Raw genomic sequence first — 23,808 nt, 5'->3', positions numbered from 1 at the left:
AGTGAACACAGCTGTGTTTTATTTTGAAAAGCACAATTTTAATGTTATAATAACTTTAATAGACTGATCTCTTGAGATTTTTTTTTTTTTTTTAATTTCAGAGTGCAAGGTGGTGAGGAGGAGCAGAGGGAGAGGTAGAAGCAGGCTCACCCCTGAGCCGGGAGCCTCAAGCAGGACTCAATCCCAGGCCCATGGGATCATGACCTTAGCTGAAAGCAGACACTTAACTGACTGAGCCACCCAGGCACCCCTCTTAAGCTGTTTTTTTAAGCAAAGTTTTTAAAAACCATAGATTTTCATTGTAATGTAGCTATAAAGTAGAACGTTTATAATAATGAAAGAGAAAATAACCTAAATACTCATCAGCTACAGAGGTGATAAATTGTGATAATGGAAATACAAGGAGATGCTACATAACAATTTGAGTAAATGAACTCAAGCTACATATATCAAATCAACATGTTACATTTCTAGGCCAAAATATTAATCCTTACCCAGAAAAAGGGCAGAAAAGGGAAGTTGCAGAAGAATGAGTACGGTAGAATACCATAACATAAAGACTTTTAAAATTATTTACTTATTTTAAGGTTTTGTTTGACAGAGAGTGCACAAGCAGAAGGAGAAGGAAAAGCAGGCTTTGTGCTGAGTAGGAAGCCTGATGCAAGACACGATCCCAGAACCCTGGGGTCCTGACCTGAGCCAAAGGCAGACGCTTCACCAACTAAGCCGCCCAGGTTTTTTTTGTTTTTGTTTTTGCTTTAGTTATAAAATTTATCATTTTAACCTTAGGTACACAGTTCAATGGCATTAAGTATATTTGTATTGCTATACAACTGTCACTACTATCCATTATATAAAATTTTAAAACTCAAAGACCATATCCATGGTTTATAAATGCATACTTAGTAAAGTATAAAGCGCACATTCTGATAATCGCCAAATTCAGAGCTCTATCTCAGGGAGAGACAGAGGACACAGGTCTTCCAATTACACCTATGTGGTTGAGAGGTATACAAGTGCTTCTATGTTATCATTTATACTTTTTTGTACACTTGAAGTATTTCACTTGAAATAATTAAAAAAAATTTTTTTTCAACTAGACACTTCCAGATGTTTTATAGCCATTGAATTTTCAAACATCCTGGCTTCAGTTCTAAGAAATATGGTACCAAGATACAAGAGGTGAGGTTTTTCCCTGTTGAGGACAGTTAACTTTGTGGGGGGGGGGGGGACATCTCTTCCAAATTGAGTATTCTGACCCCAGCCTACCCTGTCAAGAACTTCCTCGGTCACAAGTGGCTGAGGTTGTAGGTCTCAAGCCTAACAGTCTGAGAGAATGACTCTATAAGAAAAAATACACAGGAGGAGGGCAGGTTTTGTAAAGTGAAAAATGAGTTTCATTTTTGGATTTGACATGATAGTCTGACAAAGGGACATACATACTAATGAAATTTAGAGATAAGAGGAGCTTGGGAAGAAGGGTCAGAAGTAGAGCTGTACATTTTGGAACTTATAATAGATCCATGAAAATGAATGAATTTGTGAAAGGAAAAAGTATAAAGAAGAAACACATTGATATAAAAATATCAGGGAGGGGATGAATGAAGAACTGGTGCAAGACACTGAGAAAGAATAGATTAAAAGACCAATCAGGGCAGTCTGGGTGGCTCAGTGGTTTAGTGCTGCCTTCAGGGCAGGGCCTGATCCTAGAGACCCAGGATCGAGTCCCACGTCAGGCTCCCTGCGTAGCGCCTGCTTCTCCCTCTGCCTGTGTCTCTGCCCCTCTCTCTCACTCTCTCTGTGTCTCTCATGAATAAATAAATAAAATCTTTTTAAAAAGTAAATAAATAAAAGACCAGTCAGTAGGAAAAGAGAGCTCAGGAGAGTAGTGTGCCTGAAATTAAGGCAGGAGAGTTTGGCAGGGATTTCAGATTAGTTCCATATTTGTTAAATGGGAAATAAGTGATAAATCACTTTCTTGTGTTGCAGATGAGTCTTTTTTTAATTTTTTAATTTTTAATTTTTAATTTTTTATTTTTTTAAGATTTTACTTATTTGACAGAGTGCCCAAGCAGGGGGAAAGAGACAAGCAGACTCCTTGCTGAGCAGAGAGCCTGACCCGGGGCTTGATCCTAGGACCCCTGAGATCTTGACCTGAGCTGAAGGCAGACACTTAACTGACTAAGGCAGCCAGGCACCCCAGAGATAGTCTTAAGAGTGAGACCTGAGGGGAAAAAACTATCGGATTTGATGGTTAAGGCACAATTAAGTCATTGCTGGGACTATATTACTCCTCTGTAAACTCTTTAAAGACCAGGACTGTTTTATTATTATTATTTTTTAAAGATTTATTTTAGGGATGGAGAGAGTTCACATGAGTGGGAGGGGCAGAGGGAGGAGAGAATCTCAGGTAGACTCCATGCTGGGCATGGATGGGGAAGGTTGCAGTGCTCAATCCCATGACTTCAAGATCATGACCTGAGCTGAAACCAAGAGTTGGATGCTTAACAGACTGCACTACCCAGGCGCCCCTGTTTTATCATTTTAATTGGTGTCTAGCACTAAGTTGTTGTTTGGTAGTAAATATGTAAAGTATTATACCAAATACAAAATGCTGAGCTTTCTCCTAGGATATAAAACCTATTTTTACCATCTAGCCTATCTGTTCCATTGCTCTCCAATTCCTTTTCTTACCTTTGAAAATAGTACATTCCTCCACTTTTCAGCTCCTCTATTTTTTTTTTTAAAGACTTTATTTATTTATTCATGAGAGAGAGAGAGAGAGAGAGGCAGAGACACCAGCAGAGAGAGAAGCAGGCTCCATGCAGGGAGCCTGATGCGGCCCCTGGGCCGAAGGCAGGCTCTAAACTGTTGAGCCACCCAGGGATCCCCTCAGCTCCTCTTTGATTCCAGTCTGACAAGCTCTTTATCAGTCATGTTTCCCCACTTCTTACCATGTCACATTCAGTGTTGCCTTTTGAAACCCTACATTTTATTTCCTTTCTTACTCCCATCACTCACTCATTAACTCAATATAAAGAAGACTACTGGGCAGCCCGGGTGGCTCGGTGGTTTAGCGCAGCCTTAAGCTTGGGGCATGATCCTGGAGACCTGGGATCGAGTCAGGCTCCCTGCATGGATCCTGCTTCTCCTTCGCCTGTAGTCTCTACCCACCCCTCCCCATGTGTGTCTCATGAATAAATAAAATCTTTCTTAAAAAATAAATAAAAATAAAATAAAATAAAAAAATAAAGACTACTCTAACAGAACTGTTCAGAGGTGGCATGAGCGTCCCGGGGACAATACTGAATTTCCTGTTTGATGGTATTCAGCAAGGTCAGGACCTCCACTTAAGGAAGGTGTGAGGATATTGAACACAGGTGGTTAGACTGGACGACTTTTAAAAAAACTTTGAGATGTAATTCACATACTAGGTAATTTATCTACTTAAAATGTACAGTCAGTGGTTTTTAATATGGTCACAGATTTGTGCAACTATCACTACAATTTTAGAACCTTTTTTTTTTATTTTAGAACCTTTTTATCACCTCTTCTACATACACACAAAAAACTCCATACCCATTATTAGCAGTTACCCCCACCCCACTTCTCAGCCTCAAGCAAGCTGTAATCTACTTTCTGTCTCCAAAGATTTGCCTGTTCTAGACGTTTCATATTCATAGAATCATGTAATATATGATCTTGTATGATTGGCTTTTTCTTGTGTGTTTTTACTTAGCATAATGTTTGCAAAGTTCATCCCTACTATAGGATGTAGCAGTACTTCATTCTTTTTTATGGCCAGGTAATATTCTATTGCATGGGTGTACCACATTGTACTTACCCACTTATTGTCAGTTGATGGAGTTTTTCGGTAATTATGAAAAATGCTACTATTAACATTTTTGTGCAAATTTTTGTGTGAGCATATTCTTGGGTATATAGCTAAAAGTAGAATTACTGGCTCATAGGGTCAATAGGTGTTTACCCTTTTGAAGAACTGCCAGGCTGTTTTTCAAAGTGGCTACCATATTGTGCATTGCCATCAGCAGAGTAGGAGAGTTTGATTTTTTTCCACATCCTTGCCAATACTTTATTACCTTTCCTTAAAATTATAGCATTCTGGTGGGTGTAATATAGTATATTTCATTGTGGGTTTAATTTTCATTTCCTTGATGACTAATGGTGTTGAACATCTTTTCATGTGCTTATTGGCCATTTGTGTATCTTCTTTAGAAAAACATCTATTTAGAACCTTTTACCATTTTTTAGTTTTTTTTTTTTTTTTTTTTTTTTTTTTTTTTAGGATTTTATCCATGAGAGACACAGAGAGAGGAGCAGAAAGACAGGCAGAGGGAGAACCCTGGGATCATGCCCTGAGCCAGAGGCAGATTCTCAACCGCTGAGCCACTCAGGCATCCTGGGTTATTTTTTTTATTGTTGAGTGGCAAGAGTTCTTTATATATTTTGGATACTTGAACCTTATCAGATCTATGATTTACAAATATTTGCTCCCATTCAGTATGTTGTCTTAACTTTTTGTGGTATCCTTTGCAGCACAAAAGTTTTAAAATTTGATGAAGTTTAGTTTACCTATTTCTTCTTTGTCTATTTGTGGTTTTGGTGTCCTATCTAAGAAACCATTGTCTAATCCAAGGTCACAAAGATTTATGTCTGTTTTCTTCTAAGAGTTGTATAATTTTTTTACATTTAGGTCTTTAATGAATTTTGACTTAATTTTTAAAAATAGTGTGGGTAGGGGTCCAACTGCATTCTTTTACAGGTAGACATTTAGTTGTCTCCATACTATTTGTTAAAAGACTGGATGATTTTTAAGGCTTCTTCTTACTCTGAAAATTATATGATGCTTTGTAGTACATTGGTTTCTGCTATTGTCTAAATAGGTGGATAGTCAAGATTTCATAGGATGGCCATCTTTTTCCCAAGAATACATTGTGTCTAAAAACAGGGATTGCCATTAGTCCTTTATCAGTTTTTTCAAGACTTCTCAGTTGCTTTCAGTTCTGCCTTTCTTTTTTAGGATACTAGTTTGCTTCTGATCTTTGACAGCTCCATTTTTCTCCCTCTTTTTGCACATAAGTACACCTATCCCACCAATACTTCTAGTATGGGAATACTTCACTCACTCTATTTTTTGAACTAGCTTTTCCATTTAGGTAGCTTATAGTTTCTTCTCAAGCCTGACTGTAGTCTCTAATAAAAATTTCTTCTGAATGTGTGTGAAAAATGGGTACTCGGTCTTCCCCTTGTCATGTCTTTGTCATTATCTTTTCTTAGTCTATTAAACTCCTAACCTTGGAGTTTTTTGACCCCTTTCCTCATTATTTCTATGTTCTGTCCAGTATGAAATGCTGCTAATCATTCCATGCCAAGAGCTTTTGGATCTCTTGCTTCCTCTTTCCTCTTCCTCTAGAGCCAGCGCCTCATCTCCGAGCTTAATTACTGCCTTCTTGCTGATTTTTTTAAACCCTAGTTTCTCTCTGCATTAGACCCTATACTCAAATACTAGATTTAATCCCTCTCAGGCACCCTTCTCATGAAGTCATTTCTCTGATCTTAGACCCACAGTATCAAATTTATACATCACAAATTAGCATTTAAACCCTCCACCTCCACTTCTCTCTCCTTATCTCTTATTTCCCTAAATGGAGCCAAACTAATTGGTAGTTAGCCTTCTTTATTCTTTGTTCTTGTTTCTTTGTTCTCCTCTCTTTCTTGTTGCAGAGGTGTTCTTTCCTCCTGCCATGCTTTTGCTTCTTTGCTATTGTGTCTCCTTCCCCTCAGTGATTGATCCCATTTGACTCCTTTTTTTTCCTTCTTTGCATTCTTTTAATGCTTAGAGATTTAGTTAGTCTAGTAATAAGGTCCATGATACCCTGTCCTTTTTTGTTGTTTTGATTATAGTGCTTTTTAAAAGCATCATTCAATGTGGGAACTATTGTTTTTATTTTATTTATAGCTCACTCCTACCTATAGCAGAGTCCTGGACATAATAGTTGTCCAGTAAATCTTCCTGGCTGATAGACTATAAAAGTTTTGGGGAGAGATGTAGTGTTTAGCATTGTCATCATTTTTTAATTTTAGAAATGCAAAATAATACCTTTTGTGCCATTACCTGATTTTTAATTTTTTTGTTTTATACCAAGGTTTGGAGACTGTGCTCTCAGTACAACAGTAAAATGAAGTTTAACAACATATACTACTACAAAATATTAAATCTAATTTATTGAACACTAGCCATCTGATATATCAGATTCTCTCAAGAGAAAGGTTAGCTTCTTGGATGCTGGCTGGGCATTTTTTGAAGGTGCATTATAGCCTTAAAGCCATTACTCACCATTTAATATATTAAGATCCTTGACAATTTAATAGCTATATAGTCACCAGAACCCAGAATAAAAGAATAAAGAGTGTTGACCTGATTTCCTTCTACTGTATGAAGCTCTGCTTTTGTTGCTAACCTACTCTTAAAAAGCATTTCTTCCCATAATTTCCATGTCCTTCAAAGTCAGTAATGGGAGGGAAAGGAGGATTACCGGAGTGGAGTTGGCTGAGCGAGGGGATTCAAGGCAAAGGCAGCTTCCAGACCTTGTGTCTAGCTGTGTTACCTTCCTGTCTTCTTTCTTAGCTCAGGAGCACAGTTGACTTAAAGGTAGTCATTAGTTTATACCACCTTATTAACATTGCTAACCCAAGTTTCCTTTCTTGTTCCTTTCTTTTTAACCCTTTGTCTTCAATCCACATGCCCATTCCCTTCCCCATTTATATGTGCCTACTGTGATTTGCTTGAGAAATACGTAGCATAATTATGGTGTCTTCAGCTTACATAGTGGTTTGTCTATTTTTTACTCAGTGCTGTGCTTTTTAAGATGTATTCGTATTGCTGTAGGTACATTTAAAGTGATTTCTAGAAGTTACATAGAATTCCATATTTGTATCCACTCCATTTTGAGTTTCCATTTTTCCAGTTATTGAAATCAAAGTTACTTCAAAATTCCTTACTACATTATCATCACAGCAGACATTCTTACATAGGTCTCTAATGTGTATAACTTGTATCTAGACCATCCTACTTGGAATGTCTCTTGAATTTATCCACCAGAGTGGGATCACTGCATCACATAGGACACAGACATACTTCATGTCACTAAGGACTCTTAGCAAAATGGCTGTATCCACTTAACTTCTTTACATCTTTGCCAACCTTTACTGTAACCACCATTCTAACTTTTAAGCCCTTCTGAACAGTATGAACAATGCTATCTGGTTTTTAGAATTTGTATTTGCTTTTACTCTGAGTTTGATCATCTCTTCATTTACTTGCTAATCATTTCACCTTCTTTCTGTAGGTTCCCTTCCTGTAGCTTTTGACTATTTTTCTATCGGGTTTCTTGTGATTTTTATTTCAAATTATAGAGATTCCTTATCTATTCTAGACATTTAGTCTCTTGGCAACTTTAGATGTTGCAGGAGCTTTTCTTTGTCCTCTATTTTAACTCTTTTTGTGGTATTCTGTATTGAACAGAAATATACAGTTGTGTTGAAGTCAAATCTAACAGTATTTCACTGTATAGTTTGTATTTTTAGAGTCTGATTTATGAAGTCTTTCTTCTCTGTAATGTTAGCTCCCAGTGGTTTTCCCCCACAAACCTATTTACATGGCCTTTTGAAGAGAGGGCTTTCCTTTCTCACCTATGGCTCTCAGGAGGCTTGGCAGTTGGTGTTAATGTTTGACTGCCCCTGATGGAGGAAAAAGATGCAAGAAAATTGCACACTCCTTTCTCTAAGCCCTATGGTTCTACTCACAGGACCTGGTGACCCTGTTTGTGCTGTATGAATCCTGTCTGCGCAAGTGATAGCCAATGGGGAAAGGGATGCATATCTACCCAAGCAGAGTGATCAAATCTTCCAAGGAACTTGGAATTGTGACTAGTCTCTGTTGGCCTCTTGAAGGACATGCAGACTGAGGGGTTTTGGGGTGACCCATATTTCCCCATGTTCACAAAGAAGCTAGAGAAATGGTCTGCACAGAAGGGAGAATAAAGAATATAGGCATGGAGAAGCACAGGAAGAAGCCTCTGGCCCCATGGAGAGGGAGACTGTAGAACATGAGAGTAGCTGTCCTGGATCCTGATGGCTTTCCAGCTTCTGGTTCTTTTCTCTTCTGAGACCAAATTGCATTTCCTTTTCTGTATTAGTTAGGGGTGGCTAACTCTGTAACAGACTCGAAAGGGTTTAATGGCTCTAACACAATGGAAGTTTATTTCTTGCTCACATAAACAGGTCCAGATGGTTCTAAGTTGGTGGAGTAGCAGCATTGGAGGGCTCTGTGCCACACAGTTATTCAGAAACCTACACTAATGGAGGCTCTGCCATTTTTATCACATGACTTCAAAGGTCTCCCTAGGTCAGTATGAAGCCTGCAGATGGGAAATGATGGAGTTTAATACAGGAGAAGTTTTATAGGCCAGGCCTTGAATCAGCACACACCACTCCCATTCCTCTGGCTAGAACTCTATCTCATGACTACCTTTAACTGCATAGGAAGCTGAAAAATCTTATCAAGCTATGGACCTAAAAGGGTTTGGAGAACAGGTAGATTGCTACGTCATATTTACTATCTGTGTGATACCTCTGTATCCTTAAAGTCAAGTTCATGTTTTTTCTTAACTTGTTTGAGTTGGCTTCTGTTCTTTATGCCTCAGTGTATGACGTAGTTTCATAAGAGCTATCTTTAAAATAGTAGAAGAAATAAATACTGATTATTTTCTCAGGAAAGTTGGGTCGATTTCCACCGATGATGCATCATCACCAGCCACCCGCAGATGGCCAGACCCCTGGGGCTCGTTTCCAGAGGTCTCACCTTGCAGAGGCATTTGCAAAGGCCAAAGGATCTGGTGGAGGCACTGGAGGAGGAGGTAGTGGAAGAGGCCTGATGGGACAGATTATTCCAATCTATGGTTTTGGGATTTTTTTATATATATTATATATTCTATTTAAGGTAAGTGGAATCATCTTGATCATATTATATCAAGAAAATTTGGTATCCTAATAAAAATCATTTGTTGGCATTAAAACTCTTTACAGTTCATAACCTTTATTCAAATTCTCTTTAAACCTTGCTTGCTCTTTATGAGGTATTTAGGATAATTGTTACCTCGGTTTTATAGAAGAGGAGATTTTTGCTCAAAGCTTAAATGGTTTGCCCTAGAAGTCACAACTAGAACTGTAGAATCACGTCTTGAGCCTGGGTCTTCTAGTTGCTAATGCAGTGAGCAATAAAGATCAAAACTCCTCCCACTCCAGTTTTTTTGTTTCTGTTTCTTTGACTGGATGCCTTTGCAAGCTGAAAAGGTGTAAAGCTATTTTAAGGAGAACTTTATTACTAGGATTGGCACAGTGATTTTCAAGTAGCCCACTGTGAGACCAAATAATGACCATACCAACACCACTTTGTCCTCCTTTTCCCCCTCCAGGAGTGTGAAGTGATGTTTTTAACATCTGCTGTAGTTTGCTGAAACAAAACTGCCAATTCTGAAACTAAGCCTGATGTCTCGTAGCTCTGGGGAGACATGGTTTGGGTTCTTCAAAAGCAACTCCCAGTTAAGTTCCCCTTCCAGGTGGATTTCAGTGAGCTATGGGCCTAGACATGAAGTGGAACAGAAGTCACATTCTGTATCCTTTTTGGAAATCTTAAATATTCACTGTGCCCTTCTAATCACAGTAAGAAGCAAGTTTCTTCTTGCTCAGGAACTCTGTAAGGGACCCAAGTTGCCTCTGTAAGAACACCCCTGGGGGCTGTACATCCCCTTTTAGATGAGTGTGGGAAAAGCAGATGACCTGGAAAGAGATTTTTTTTGTCTTTGTGACTTGATGGGTTTTCATTTGGGGGCCTTCTTTTGGTTCTCTCTCTCTCTCTCTCTCTCCCTCCCTCCCTCCCCTCCCCTCCCCTCCCTTCCCCTCTCTCTTTTGAAATGTTTCTCTGATATTGGTATTTGATTTGATTTCTGACTTAATTTTTATTTCCCAACCTTTTTTTTTTTCATTTAATATGAGGGGTTCCATGACTTTGAGGTTCTGAGCTGCTGTTGATGTGCTGTACCTCCTTCAATTCTCAGCTTTCAAAGGGGAAAACTACTGCAGAGGATCGGAAATGCTCTACTGCCACAGCTGGAAACACCCACAGGAAAATTAGTAAGTGCCCCTTCTCAGTATATGCACAGGTTTTATTGAGTTAGACTGCCATAATATGGTCAGAGGGGCAATCTATGGATATGTCTTAAAAGAATTTCTTAAAAATTTCCCCAAATTAATCCAATGCCATTTTTACCTAAGCTCTGGGAAGTCTTGAGTTTCCAAATTGATGTTGAGCTTTTAAGAGAAAGAGTTCCAAAAACTATAAAACTACCCGTTTACTTTTTTATATATTAGCAAATTAATATTTCACATTTAGAATGGGTTACTTCTCATTCCAGACTTTAGAATATTTGTAGCAGATACCTTTATTTCACAGACAGGAAAACTAAGGAAGAAAGATCAAGTCATGGCCAAAATAGGTTATTAAATCTAGGGACCGGGTTTAACACTTTTGACTCATGAAATAACACGGTCATCAAATATTTACTGACCAAGTGGAGTATTCTGTGCCCTCTGGAGAAATGAAATGTGTATGGCATGGCTCTTTCTTCTAAGAATCCATAGTCTAGGATGAATGTTAGGAAAAATAACTTGTGCAAAGTTTATTATCTAGAAGGGGACTTGATGAGGGCCTTATGGGAAATGACATGAAGCTGGGTCTTGTCAGATAGATGAGACGGCTTAAGGAAGACACAGCCTGATACAGGATGGCTGTGGGAAAGAAGGCTGGGGGAGCAGGTAGGTTAAGCCATGTCACTGAAGGCCTTGGAGGCCAAACTGCTTTATCCTGTGGATAATGAAGCCTCATCAGAAGTTTTTAAGAAAAAGCAGCAAAGTGAAGTGAGGCTGAGCCACTGAAGCATCTGCCCTTGGCCGTAACTGCTTTTTGGATATACTCAGAATTCTCTGGGAAGTAGATATCCCAGTCATAGTCTGCATCCTTTTTAGAAATCTTAAATATTCAAGGAATCCTTTAGGAAAGCGCTTGAGTTTTTTTTTTGTTTGTTTGTTTGTTTTGTTTTGTTTTTAAAAGATTTTATTTATTTATTCATGAGAGACACAGAGGCAGAGACACAGGCAGAGGGAGAAGCAGGCTCCATGCAGGGAGCCCCATGCGAGACTCCAAGATCACGCCCTGGGCCAAAGGCAGGCACTAAACTGCTACACCACCCCGGGATCCCCTAGTCCTGCGTTCTTAATTGAGATAATGTCTAACCAACAGTGATGGTAAATGCATCAGTAAAATAATTTTGAAAAGATTTTTGGACTCTCAAAGAATAGCAAGTTCTGTATCCAGTCACATAATGCATTTAAAACAGATATAAATAAAATGAATTCTTAAGAACAGCCGTCTTGTAATATAGCAGTTATATCTGCTTCTTATCCTTCCATTTTGAATAATGCAGACAATTAAAATAACCTAAGCATTTATGTGGCACAGTCCTCTAGACACTGCAGATGTTAACCGCATGCATAAGAATTTGTTCTAAAAGTATTAAAAGGCCTTTGAAATACTATATTTTACAGTGGCCTTCTAAATATATCTGGTTAGAAGGATACTCGTGTGTGAAACAGAAAAACTGGATTATCTGCATAGTGAACAGCATTTTGTTTTCCTGCTGCCTTAAAGTTCATTTCATGTACTAATTGATTTTTTTTCTACTCTACTTTTAGGGTCTTAATTTCAGTAGATAGATGTGATCTCTGTTGACCTTTGTTGAGAATACTGGGGACCAAGTACACCACTTCATCCCAAATGATGAGGGTAGGAAACGTTGGTCAGGGAAGCTTCAGCCCTAGTTCAAGACTTCCTCTGTGAAGAAAGGATAGTATCATGATCCTCTAGATACGTTTTCAGACTTTCGGTTCAGGTGAAATACTGCTCATTTCAGGGTGTTACCTCCTTTTCTAAAGTACCTTGTGTGTTTGGTACTTTTCCCCTCAAGCATCATTGGATTAGAAAGGATATGTTTATCTTCTTCATTTCTTCTTGGGTGATCATGTTGAGTGGGGTTTTTTATTTGTTTTCTCTTCTCCTAGGTGTTTTTTAGCTGGTCCTGCTGTGTTTCCATGTAAGAGAGAGTGATTTGTTTATTACTCCCAAAACCTATATACTTTAGATCTCAGTGGCCACACCTTGGTACCTTTTGTGTCCTGATTGGACCAGCTGGAGAGACATGAGGCTCTTCTCTGAATCTCTAAACCAGCTAGGATTATTTGTAGGGTATCAGAGCCAGACAGTTTCAGAAAAGAGCTTTGGGAGTTATGTATAATGGTTCCTTAGATTGATGCTTGTTTTTCAGCCAATTTCGAGCTTGTTCAACTGCAAGAAAAACTGAAAGAGACAGAGGAAGCCATGGAAAAATTAATCAACAGAGTGGGACCTAATGGTGAGAGGTAGGTTTTCACATAACAGGACTCAGACTATTTCCCATTTAGAGAATCCATTTAGAATTTTGCTTTACTTTGATTTCTGGACCATTTATTTTCATTTTATATAATTGTCAACTTATTTGTCATTTACATATTAGTTTTTACTAAGTATTTCCATTTTCATACCATCTGCTTTCAAGAGTCTTTGTTGAGTATTGTACACATTATCATTATTGTGAGGGGAAGTTTATGAGCAGTCTTGCCCAGTGAAATAACCAGGTTCTAAGGAAGATAATTTCATAGCTGTCTAATAATTTGGTTTTACTTTAAATTATGCCTTCTTAAATCTGCTTGAGACAAAAAGAAGAGGACAAGGGTGATTAGGCATTTGTATTTTGTGTTTTCTATTCTGGAACAGGATTAGACATGTAAAGTGGGGTCCAAAGTTCAGCTAGCCCTTTAGGATGCCTTACAGGGAAGACCACCCTCCTGCTACTGGGCCGGCTGAGAATCTGAAAAGGTGGCTTCAGGAGGTTGATGAAAGTGGACAAAAAACTAAGAAAATATAGATGTAGGAAGGCCAGGGAGGAAAAGCCAGAATGTCAGCTTGAGAAAGGAGAGGGATTCAGTCTTAGCAAGACCTTCTGACAAAGATGGAGGAAAGACTGAGGGTGAGTGGCAAAATCCCAGGTGTTAAGAGGTCTGTCCTGTGGGCTCACTGTGGAGACTCTGCTTCCAAGAAAACTGCTGCTGCACCATGGCCTCTGTTTGCCATGTTGGTGGTGCTAGTGCCTCATATCCTTCTCAGCTCCTTGGATCCAGCCTTGTGCATCTTTGGCTAGATAAGGCAAGAGTAAACATTCTCAGATTGCAGCTCCTCAGCTTGACTTTGTCCTACAACATCTAAAATGATGCTGAAATGAGGATGAGAATGAACCTTGCCTGTCTTCACCCAGGAGCCTTCACTTTTTGGTTCAGAAGGCAGAATGACTATCCAGACTGTTCCCATAGAGGTAGAGGAATGTGTACATACTTACACATGAGTATATCTCTGGAAGTGTGTAATAAAACTTGATACTTGTTGAGCACTTATGAAGAACAAAGCTCTGAGAGAAATACCTTATATCATTATCTAATGTAGAAGTATTTGTCGGAGCGTGACTAAACCAATTTGTACAGCTATACTTTTCTGGTCTTTTCTGCCCTTAACTTGTACTACTCACAGTCTAGGTGGGGAACTACCAGCCTTTTATGGACCCTCAAGCCTCAAAGAGTATCTGTGCCCTGGTCCATTTGAAGACCCATGCCACACCTAAGAGTCATGAAAACCATAGATGAAAACCTGTGGGCAGGGCTTCCCATCGGGGAGACTAAACCCCTGGGCCTTGAAGTAAGAAACAAGAGGAAGATATTTTCTATTACTGCTGTTCACACTCCCTTAGTTCAAATCATATAGCTCTGCTTTCCAACCTGTGCATATCATCTGTCCATTGAGTAAGCCAGTGATGTAGTACCTGTGACTCTTAACTACTTTACGCTTTGTGCCAGGATTACTTCTCTGTAAGGTAGATGAGTGGTCCCCACCCTGCAGCTAGAGTTGTGCCATCTCATTGTTTCTGGGGCCACAGGTCCTAGCTCAGAATGTTTACTCTTTGTAAGATGCTAAGTAAGGTATGGACTCCTTGAGAACCTGTTGAATCCAGCTTGCCACATGGCAATGATTGTAAAACATTTTCCCACAGTACTTCTCAGAAACTGCGGATTGACTCTCCTTCTAGAGAACATAGCTTGTAGCTCCCTTTCTCAAATCTCTCATCTTCCAGTTCTAAAAAGATGACTTTCTCCCTGTCACTTATGATCTAGTACCTTCTATCCTTACAGGTAGGCCTTATGGGACTTCACCCTCAAACTCAAAGGGCTAACTAGCCCCATGTTTTACGTGATTTCCTTTTTTACGCTTATATCCTTTAACCTTAGTGTCTGTGGCATTTGTTTTTCTCTGTGTTTCTGTGATTATTAGAAGAGCCTCAAATACCCCGGTATTTTTATAGCAGATCAAAATTTAACACATCTCCAGGCTCTGAGAGTCTAGGAGGGGATTAAAGACACAGAAACTATGTTCATTTACAGCCTTCTAAATCCTTTTAGGGAATGTTAATTCCATAATTATAAGGCTTTCTTAAAATTCCAGAAATATGTGGTTTCTGAAACTTAACCTAGGAATTACAACTGAAGCAGCATGTCTAGTTGTAATCATTCACCTCCTGGAAGCATGGCATGGCCTGAGGGAGAAGTGGGGTGCAACCCAGGCAGAAAACAGCCAGAGAAGGCATGTTGAGGATGCATATGAAACTGTAGATTTATGGCATGCATTCCTGGGATATAAACTTACTGAGGACAGACTTAGTCTGTTTAGTTCATTGTTCACATAGTAGATACTAAGGAAGTTCTTATTGTTGAAAAAGGGTAGATACTCACTTTTGAGACAAGCATTTGTACATGAATCATGGGTAGAAGAGGTAATCATGGCATTCTTTGCTAAGATCCTTCTCTTCATTTCCTGACCTTTATATTCAGGGTCCTATGTCTCATAGATTATCTGCCCTTCTTCAGTTGATAAATGTCTTTTGAAAGAATGTGCAAAATGAAAACCATTATCTGTCTCCAGCTGACTCTACTCCACCTTTAATATTCTCCATCTTGGCAAGTGGCTCCCACCATCTACTTAATTGCCCAAAGCAGAAATCTGATATTATTCTTGATTTACCTTTTTCTTCACTTCCTATATCTCATCAATCACCCTGTCTTGTTATTTCTTCCTAGTTAATAAGTCTGTCTCCCTGCAAAAGACTCTAAGCTCTGCTAGGATAGGGATTATCTGTATTATTCCCAGAGCCTAGCACAGGCCAACAGTAGGCTCTAAAAAAGTGTTAGTTGAAATGGAAGAATGCATTAGAGAATGAATGCCTTTTTAAAAAAATTATAGTTGATATACAGTGTTCTGTTAGTTTCAGTATATCTTACATAGTGCTTACCACAATAAGTGTAATTATCATCTGTCACCATACATTATCTCAGTATTATTGACTATATTCTCTGTGGTATTTTTTACCTATGTGACTTACTTGTTTTATAACTGAAAGTTTGTACCTCTTACTGTCCTTTACCTATTTTTTTTGTCCTTTTTTTTTTGTCCTTTACCTATTTTGCCCATTCTCCCCACCAGCAACCATCAGCTTGTTCTCTGTATTTGAGTCTATTTCTGTGTGTGTTTGTTTTAGATTTCACGTGTAAGTGATATCATGGTATTTTAGTATTTTTCTCTGTCTGACTTATTTCATTTAGCATGATACCCTGTAAGTCCATCCATGTTGTGAATGGCAAGATCTCATTCATTTTTATGCTTAGTAATAACATTCCAGTGCACGTGCATGCACATGCGTGTGTGTGTGTGTGTGTGTGTGTACACACAACAAATCTTTATCCATTCATCCCAAGTGGATGACACTTGGGTTGCTTCCATGTCTTGGCTACTGTAAATAATGCTGCAATAAACACAGGGTGCATACTTCTGAATTAGTGTTGCTGGTCTTTTTGGGTAAATGCCCAGTAGTGGAATTAACTAGATCATATAGTAGTCCTATTTTTAATTTTTTGAACAACCTCCATACTGTTTTCCACAGTGGCTGCAACAATTTAAATTCCTACCAACAGTGTACAAGGGTTCCTTTTTCTCTATATCCTCGCCAACACTTGTTGTTTCTTTTTGGTTCTAGCCATTCTGATAGGTGTGAGATGATACCTTATTATGGTTTTGATTTGTATTTCCCCAATGATTAGTGATGTTGAACATCATTTCATGTGTTGATTGGCCATCTGTCTGTCTTCTTTGGAAAATATCTGTTCAAGTCCTCTGCCTGTTTTTAATTGGATTATTTGTTGGGGGCCATTTGGTGTTGAATTTAGAAGTTCTTTATATATTTTGGATATTAACCACTTATCAGAAATATCATTTATAAATATCTTCTCCCATTCAGTAGATTGCCTTTTCATTTGGTTGATGATTTCCTTCACTGTGCAAAAGCTTTTTATTTCAGTGTCATCCCAATAATTTATTTTTACTTCTGTTTTCCTTGCGTGAGAAGATATAGCAAGAAGAATGCCACTAAGGCTGATGTCAAAGACATTACTTATGTTTTCTTCTAGGAGTTTATGGTTTCAGGTCTCACATTATCTTTAATCCATCTTGAGTTTATTTTTGTGTATGATGTAAGAAAGTGGTCCAGTTGTATTCTTTTGCATGTAGCTCTTCAGTTTTCCCAACACCATTTATTAAAAAGACCATCTTTTCTCCAGGGTATATTCTTGTCTCCTTTGTTGTAGAGTAATTGACCACATAGGTGTGCATTTATTTCTGGGCTCTCTCTCCTATTCCATTGATCTGTTTGTTTTTGTGCCAGTACCTTACTGTACCAAAGTATATAACTACAACTTTGTAATTTATCTTGAAATCTGCAATTGTGATACTTCCAGCTTTGTTCTTTCTTCTCAAGATGCCTTTGGCTATTTGGGGGTGTTCTGTGGTTCTGTACATATTTTAGCATGTGTTGTAGTTCTGTGAAAAATGCTGTTGGTGTTTTGATGGAGATTGCATTGAATCTGTAGATCTATAATATTCTTTCAGCCCACATATGTGGTATATCTTTCCATTTGTGGTATCTTCAGTTTCTTTCATTGCTGCCTTATAGTTTTCAGAGTATGGGTCTTTTACCTTGTTCTCTGAAAGGGGGGTATACGCAAAATGATTTCTAAAGCCCTAAAGAGCCATAAGATAGAAGAAAAAAGGCTGAAGAATCCTGTTTGTCAATAAGTGATTTAATAAAGGGACTTTATGAGCAGAAGTGTGCTGTGGGTGTCTGCAAAACAAGTAGATCTCCATAACCCCACCTGTCATGAGTTCTGCTTTTATAGCCCTAGATATTGGGGAATACATACTGGGAGACCTGGGAGGAAATGTTTCAGAATCACAGTCATAACTCCAGAGAAGATCAAGGACCTTATACCCCAAAGGTATATTTAAGGGTGTGGTCAAACAAAAAAGAGCATGCATTGCGGGGAGTGCTATACTGAAGGAGGCTTCAGGTCACAGAGTGGTCATCATGGTGGATTTGTGCAAGATAGTGTTAGTCATGTTCACACACACTCCCTTGGCTAAATTTATTCCTAGGTATATATTCTTTTTAGTGGAATTGTAAATGGGACTGTTCTAATTCTTCTTTGTGTTGCTTCATTATTACTATATACAAATGCAGGTTTCTATACAATAGATTTCTATATATTAGTTTTGTACCTTGCAGCTTTACCATATTCATTTATTAGGTATAATAATAGTTCTTTGGTGGAGCCTTTAGAGTTTTCGTTGTATAGTATCATGTCCTCTGCAAAGAGTGACAGTTTTACTTGTTCCTTACCAGTCTGGATGCATTTTATTTTCTTGTCTGATAGCCTTGGCTTAGAACTTCCAGTACTATGTTGAACAAAGGGGCATGAAAGAACATCCTTGTCTTGCTCCTGATCTAGAGGAAAAGCTTTCAGTTTTTCACTATTGAGAATGTTAGCTAACATCTAACCCATTCTATATATGATGGGTTCATCATATATAGCCTTGCTTATATTGAGTTATGCTCCCTCTAAGCTCACTGTTGAGAGTTTATCATGAATAGATGTTGAATTTTGTCAAATAATTTTTCTGCATCTATTGAGATGATCCTATGGATTTTATCCTTTGTTTTGTTAATGTGGTTTATCATGTTGATTTGTGGATATTGACTTTCATCCTGGAGTAAATCCCACTTGATTATAGTGAATGATTCTTTTAGTGTATGGATGGATTTGGTTTGCTAATATTTTGTTGATGATTTTTGCATCTTTGTTCATCAGGGATATTTACCCTGAGGTCTTTACTTCTGACCTAGGTCAGGACTGTCTCGTGTGGTAGCTCATGTGTTTTTTTCTCTAATTTTGCCTCTCTTCAATTCATTTTCTCTTCCAAACAAATGGATTATGGTGTTTTGTTTTGCTTTAACCCTGTAACCGGTCTCTGTTACTCTCGGTAAAGTATAGAATTCTTTAACTTGGCTTACATGGTCTTGGGTGACATGGCCCTTACATACCTTTGTTGCTTTATCTTCATTACTCTGTCTGTGCTCCATCCACATGGACTACTTCTCTAAAATGCCCATCTGCCTTTGCTTCTAGGACTTTGCATATAACTTTTTCCTTTGTTGCCTGTCTCTTCGACCCCTATCCCACACACCCTTATTTTAACTCTTTCTTGTAGGTATCCCTTAGGCATTATCTTCTCTTAACATCTTAGCCTGAACTTCAGACTTGGTTAGGTGTTCCTCTGATGTGCTCCCATGCCACCTGCATTCACTGATATTGTAAGCATCGTATTACTTTCTGATCTTCTGTTAACTTTTCTGTGCACTCAAACACCCTGTAATCTTAAAGATAGGAAATTTTCATCGTTCAAATTTGTATTCCTGGTGCTGGTACATTGACAGTGTCAGTACATGTTGAAAGAATGAATGAGGTAGATAAAGTACTTCAGATAATGCAGGCTGTTTCAGCAATAAGAATATCCTATGGCACCCAGTTTGATTTTGCTTTGTGTAGCCCTGTGTGGAGGTCAATGGCAGGTATTATTTTCTCTCTAAGAAACTATATCTCAGAGCAAGTGTATTCCAAAGATGGTATTAGTTTTCTGTGGCTGATGTTACAAATTACACAAACGTATTACCTTAAAACAACACATAATTATTATCTCACAGTTCTCTGTTACACATTCTGCACTGGGCTAAAATCAAGGTGGCAGGACTATATTCCCTGCTGGAGGCTCTTCTTTGCCTTTTTCAAGTTTTAGAAGCTACCCACGTTCCTTGGCTCAGTGGACCCTTTCCTCCATCTTCAAGGCCAATGACAGTGGGTTGGGACCTTCCTACATCCTATTACTCTGACCTCTTCTGCCTCTGTCTTCCATCTTTAAGGACCCTAGTAATTCCATGTGCGCTCATAGATAATCCAGGGTAAGCTGTATTTTAAGGCCAGCTGATCTGTACTTTAAATCTATCGCAACTGTAAGTCCCCTATATGTAAGGTAACATTATAGGTTCCAAGACTTAAGATGTGGATTTCTTTGGGGAGTGGGGAAGGGAGCGTTATTCTGTCTACCAAAGAAGCTCTGTAGAAAAGCAGGGATTTGAATAAGCCTTGCAGGACACCTTAGGCACAATTTGGCAGGGAAAAAACATTTCAGAGTAGCACAAGCAGCAAATGAGGTTAAAAAAAAAGTGATGGCATGTTTTTGGAACAGCAGGTAGTCATGAGTAACTGGAATAGAACGTATCAGGGCTGGGATAAATGCATAGGGAGGTAGGTAAAGGGAGAAAAACTAGAAAAGTAAGCTTGGCCTAGACTGGAAGGTCTTGAATGGTAGACTGAGAAGTTTGAAATTCATTGTTTTATAGTGGGATGCCTCTAAAGGCTTTTGAGGAGAAATGTCATGATCTGCTGTACTTTAGAAAAGTAAGTCTTCTAGTGTGATATACAGAGTGGCTACATGCTAGAAGATTACAGGGAAAGTTCTAGCAAAAGGTAATAAATAGGCTAGTGAGAGTGGAAATGAGGGGCCAAATCAAGGGGACTTGATGGAAGAGGAAGAAAATCGCAAGCTGGTTGGCTCAGTCAGAAGAGCATGTGGCTTTTGATCTCAGGGTCGTGAGTTTGAGCCCCATGTTGGGTATACAGGTTTAAATAAATGAATAAATATAAAGTTAAAAATCACAGGCTATTTTCAGGATTCCTTGGTAGCAAACAGCCGATTCTAGGTAGCAGAAATTTGGAGAAGGTGACAGAATTTATTGGAAGACAAAATTTATTGAAAATTTGTTGGAGATCAAATTCTTGAGGCATTTATGGGATAGCTCACAGTATCAAAGGAATAGCTAAAGATCCAGGTTTCAGAAAGAGGGGAAACCAGAGCAGCTCTGAGGATTCAGAGGAGAGAAACAAATGGACAGGTTCTTCAAGGACTACTGTCAGAATGAATTAACATGAAAAGTTTTCAGATCTGGTTTCACTGCATTCAAGACCCAGTTTTAGGAAAAAGTACAATTGGCCCAGTTTGGATCCTGTATATATCACTGAATCAGTCACTGCAGCCAAAGGATGGAGTGATATGATTGGCTATGGGCCATGGCCACTCTTGAAGGAGAGGTAAGGGGTTGGATAGCTTCACTCTAACCTCTGCACTATGAGCAGAAGAGGGTTTAGTTCCCCCAAAAGGAAAGCTAGGTAAGAGCAATGAAGGAGAAGAAAGAGGTAAAGATGAGTTAGATATTTGTGGCCCAGACTACAAGATTATATCAACCAAGATAAAAACACAGAATAGGAGAATAGGAGAAAGAAGATAAGGCTTTGGTATAAGGATCATGAGTTCAGCTTTGAGTATGTTTGAGGTGCCATCAGAATATCTATGTATGATAAAAAATAATAATAGGAAATTGGGGTACTGAAGACAGGACTAAGGACACAAGTTTGGAAGTCATTCGGCTGGAGGTCAGAGCCACGTAGAAAGGTGAGATCAAATTCTTGAGACATATCCTACTGTATGGCAGTAGCCTGCAATCTTTTGCTGATCTGAATTCTGTTCCAATCGTGAATAGTGTTTGAAAGAAACTATTTCATTCTCTCTATACTTTACTTTTGGATTCAGAACTTGATGATTCCTCTGGGTTTATAACATTCAAAAGTCTGATCAGAAATCTTCTAACTTGACCTTCTATTTTTCTAGCATCTTGGAATCTGCCATACCCAACCTTACAAAATGTGGCTGCTCATGCAGCTGTTCCTCATCCTGGGCCAACTGGGATCTGGTTTTGAAGAGTGAATTTAAGGTTACCATCAGTAATGGCAAGGCCTCTAAGTGGAAATGCCTAGATCACTGGAGTTATAAGACTGGTTTTCATGTGAAAAGTCAAGATTAGAGGTAGAGTGTGGGTATCACCAATGTAGAAGCAGTGGTTTAATTTGTGATACTGGGTCAGCTTCTGAGGGCATGACTGTAAGAGTGGACCAGTAAGAGCCCAAGGATTGAGCCTTCAGGAAAGCCATGTGTTTAGGAGGCAGATGGGGGAAAGTGAGCCAGGATCAGAGATCCAAGGATTGATTAAAGAAGTGGGAGGAATACAAAGGTCTCAATAGTCAAGGGAAGAGAACATTTTAAGGAGAGGATGGCCCATAGTACAGAGAGGTCAAGAAGAATGAAATGTGGAAAAAAAAAAAGATTCTTGGACTTGAGAGTAAAGCTTTATTGATGATTTTCAAGTTTTGGTAAAAATGGAGTAGAAGGCAGATTTCAGAGAAGAGAGGTGGGAGAAAATAGATGGTAAAGAAATAGGGACCAATTAAATTAGCACATATTTATTGAGCACTTGTAATGTTCATGGCACTGTGCCTGTACTGTCCTGAACTTATATCAGTGCCCTCAAGGACTGTCAAACCAAGTTGAGACAATAAGGAATCTATAAAAAATATTTATTACATAAATCCAGAAGATGTAAGGTAGACCATGATTAATTGCCTAATGTATGATATGGACAATGGGAATATGCTTGTTCAGAGGTAAAGGAGGATGCTTTAACTTAGAATTCTCTGCGAATGCTTCACTTGCCTGTTTCTGCTTCTCCTAGCCATCCCTTTTAAAATCAGGGGTTCTGGTTTCCCATGAGTTAGGAAACAGAGTCAAGACTGTTTCATTCAGTAAAAATGAGAAGGCACTGAGGACAGCCCAGAGAAGTAACATGTGCAGCCCAAGGCCAGAGCTTTGTGATAAACACGTAGGTTCTTTTTTTTTTTTTCCTTTCAAGTTTTAATTTAAATTCCAGTTAGTTAACATACAGTGTAATATTAGTTTCAGGTATAGGATTTAGTGATTTATCACTTACATACAACACCCAGAGCTCATCACAAGTGCCATCCTTAATCCTCATCACCCATTTAACCCATCTCTCCCACCTCCCCTCCAGCAACCCTCAGTTTGTTCTGTATAGTTTAAGAGTCTGTTTCTTGGTTTGTCTTTTTTCCTCCTATGTTCATGTTTTGTTTCTTATATTCCATATATGAGTGAAATCATATAGTATTTGTCTTTCTCTAACTTACTTTGCTTAACATAATACTCTCTAGCTCCATTCATGTCATTGTAAGTGGCAAGATTAAATTATTTTTCATGGTTGGGTAATAGTCCATTGATACATATACCACATCATCTTTATCCATTCATCAGTCAATGGACATTTGGGCTCTTTCTATAATTTGGCTATTGGTGATAATGCTGCCATAAATATCAGGGTGCATATACCCCTTTGAATCAGTATTTTTGTATCCTTTGGATAGTCAGTAGTGCAATTGCTGGATCATGGATTAGTTCTATTTTTAACTTGTTGAAGAACCTCCATACTTTTTTCCAAAGTGGCTAAACCAGTTTGCATTCCCACCCACTGTGTAAGAGGGTTTCCCTTTCTCCAAATCCTTGCCAACACTTGTTTCCTGTGTTGTTGATTTTAGCCATTCTGACAAATATGAGGTCCTATCTCCTTGGGGTTTTAATTTCCATTTCCCTGATGAGCGATGTTGAGCATCTTTTCATGTGCCTGTTGGCCATTTGTACATCTTCTTTGGAAAAATGTCTGTTTCATGTTTTCTAACTGGGTTATTTATCTTTTGGGTGTTTGATAAGTTCTTTATATATATTGGATACTAGCAAGTAGGCTGTTTTATCTAGGGGTGCCCTAGCTGCATCAGAAGCCCTGCACAAGGTGGGTTGTAGTAAGAATAATAAGTATTAGGAATTATAGAGAGCAGATGAACAGTTGTGACAAGGCAGGACTCCTGTACTGATAGGAAAAACAGAACTATAAGAGGCCCAATATATGTAAGATTTTAGCTGAATGTGGAACAGACCAGCTTCTTCAGTTTATGGCTTTGAGGCCATTTAGTATGGAAGAACTGGAACTCATGGTGCTTTTGTTGTCTTCTCACTGAGATCTGTAGAAATGTTGTACCTTCTTTTTCTTCACTTACCATCTTAACATTGGAGGGAGGAATACTTCTTTCCTCTGTTTTTCCTCTGTTAGTCATTAAGGCTTAAGTTTGTAGGCTAAGCATAAAAAGGAACACAGGCTCGAGACCGGCTGCTTAGAAAAATTGATGGCATCT

General features: G+C 38.6%; 1 protein-coding gene across 11 annotated transcripts in view; it reads left to right on the top strand.

The window, feature by feature from the left end:
* The window catches only part of RIC3 (RIC3 acetylcholine receptor chaperone), a 52,972-nt gene that overhangs the window by 12,361 nt on the left and 16,803 nt on the right, over positions 1-23,808 (top strand). For 3 of the 11 annotated variants that reach the window (XM_038568957.1, XM_038568958.1, XM_038568967.1), the window contains 3 exons: positions 8,796-9,022; positions 10,140-10,215; positions 12,462-12,555. In XM_038568957.1, coding sequence (XP_038424885.1) covers positions 8,796-9,022; positions 10,140-10,215; positions 12,462-12,555 — 397 coding nt within the window. Of the gene's footprint in view, positions 1-8,007; positions 8,429-8,795; positions 9,023-9,497; positions 10,216-11,832; positions 11,924-12,461; positions 12,556-23,808 lie in introns of those variants that run through there. The other 8 variants (XM_038568960.1, XM_038568959.1, XM_038568961.1 and 5 more) reach the window with 7 other exon arrangements.

The sequence above is a fragment of the Canis lupus genome, chromosome 21 (genome assembly GCF_011100685.1).
Source record: "Canis lupus familiaris isolate Mischka breed German Shepherd chromosome 21, alternate assembly UU_Cfam_GSD_1.0, whole genome shotgun sequence".
NCBI lineage: Eukaryota > Metazoa > Chordata > Mammalia > Carnivora > Canidae > Canis > Canis lupus.
The sequence above is the reverse complement of the archived record's forward strand: the minus strand, read 5'-3'. Positions and strand labels throughout refer to the sequence as shown.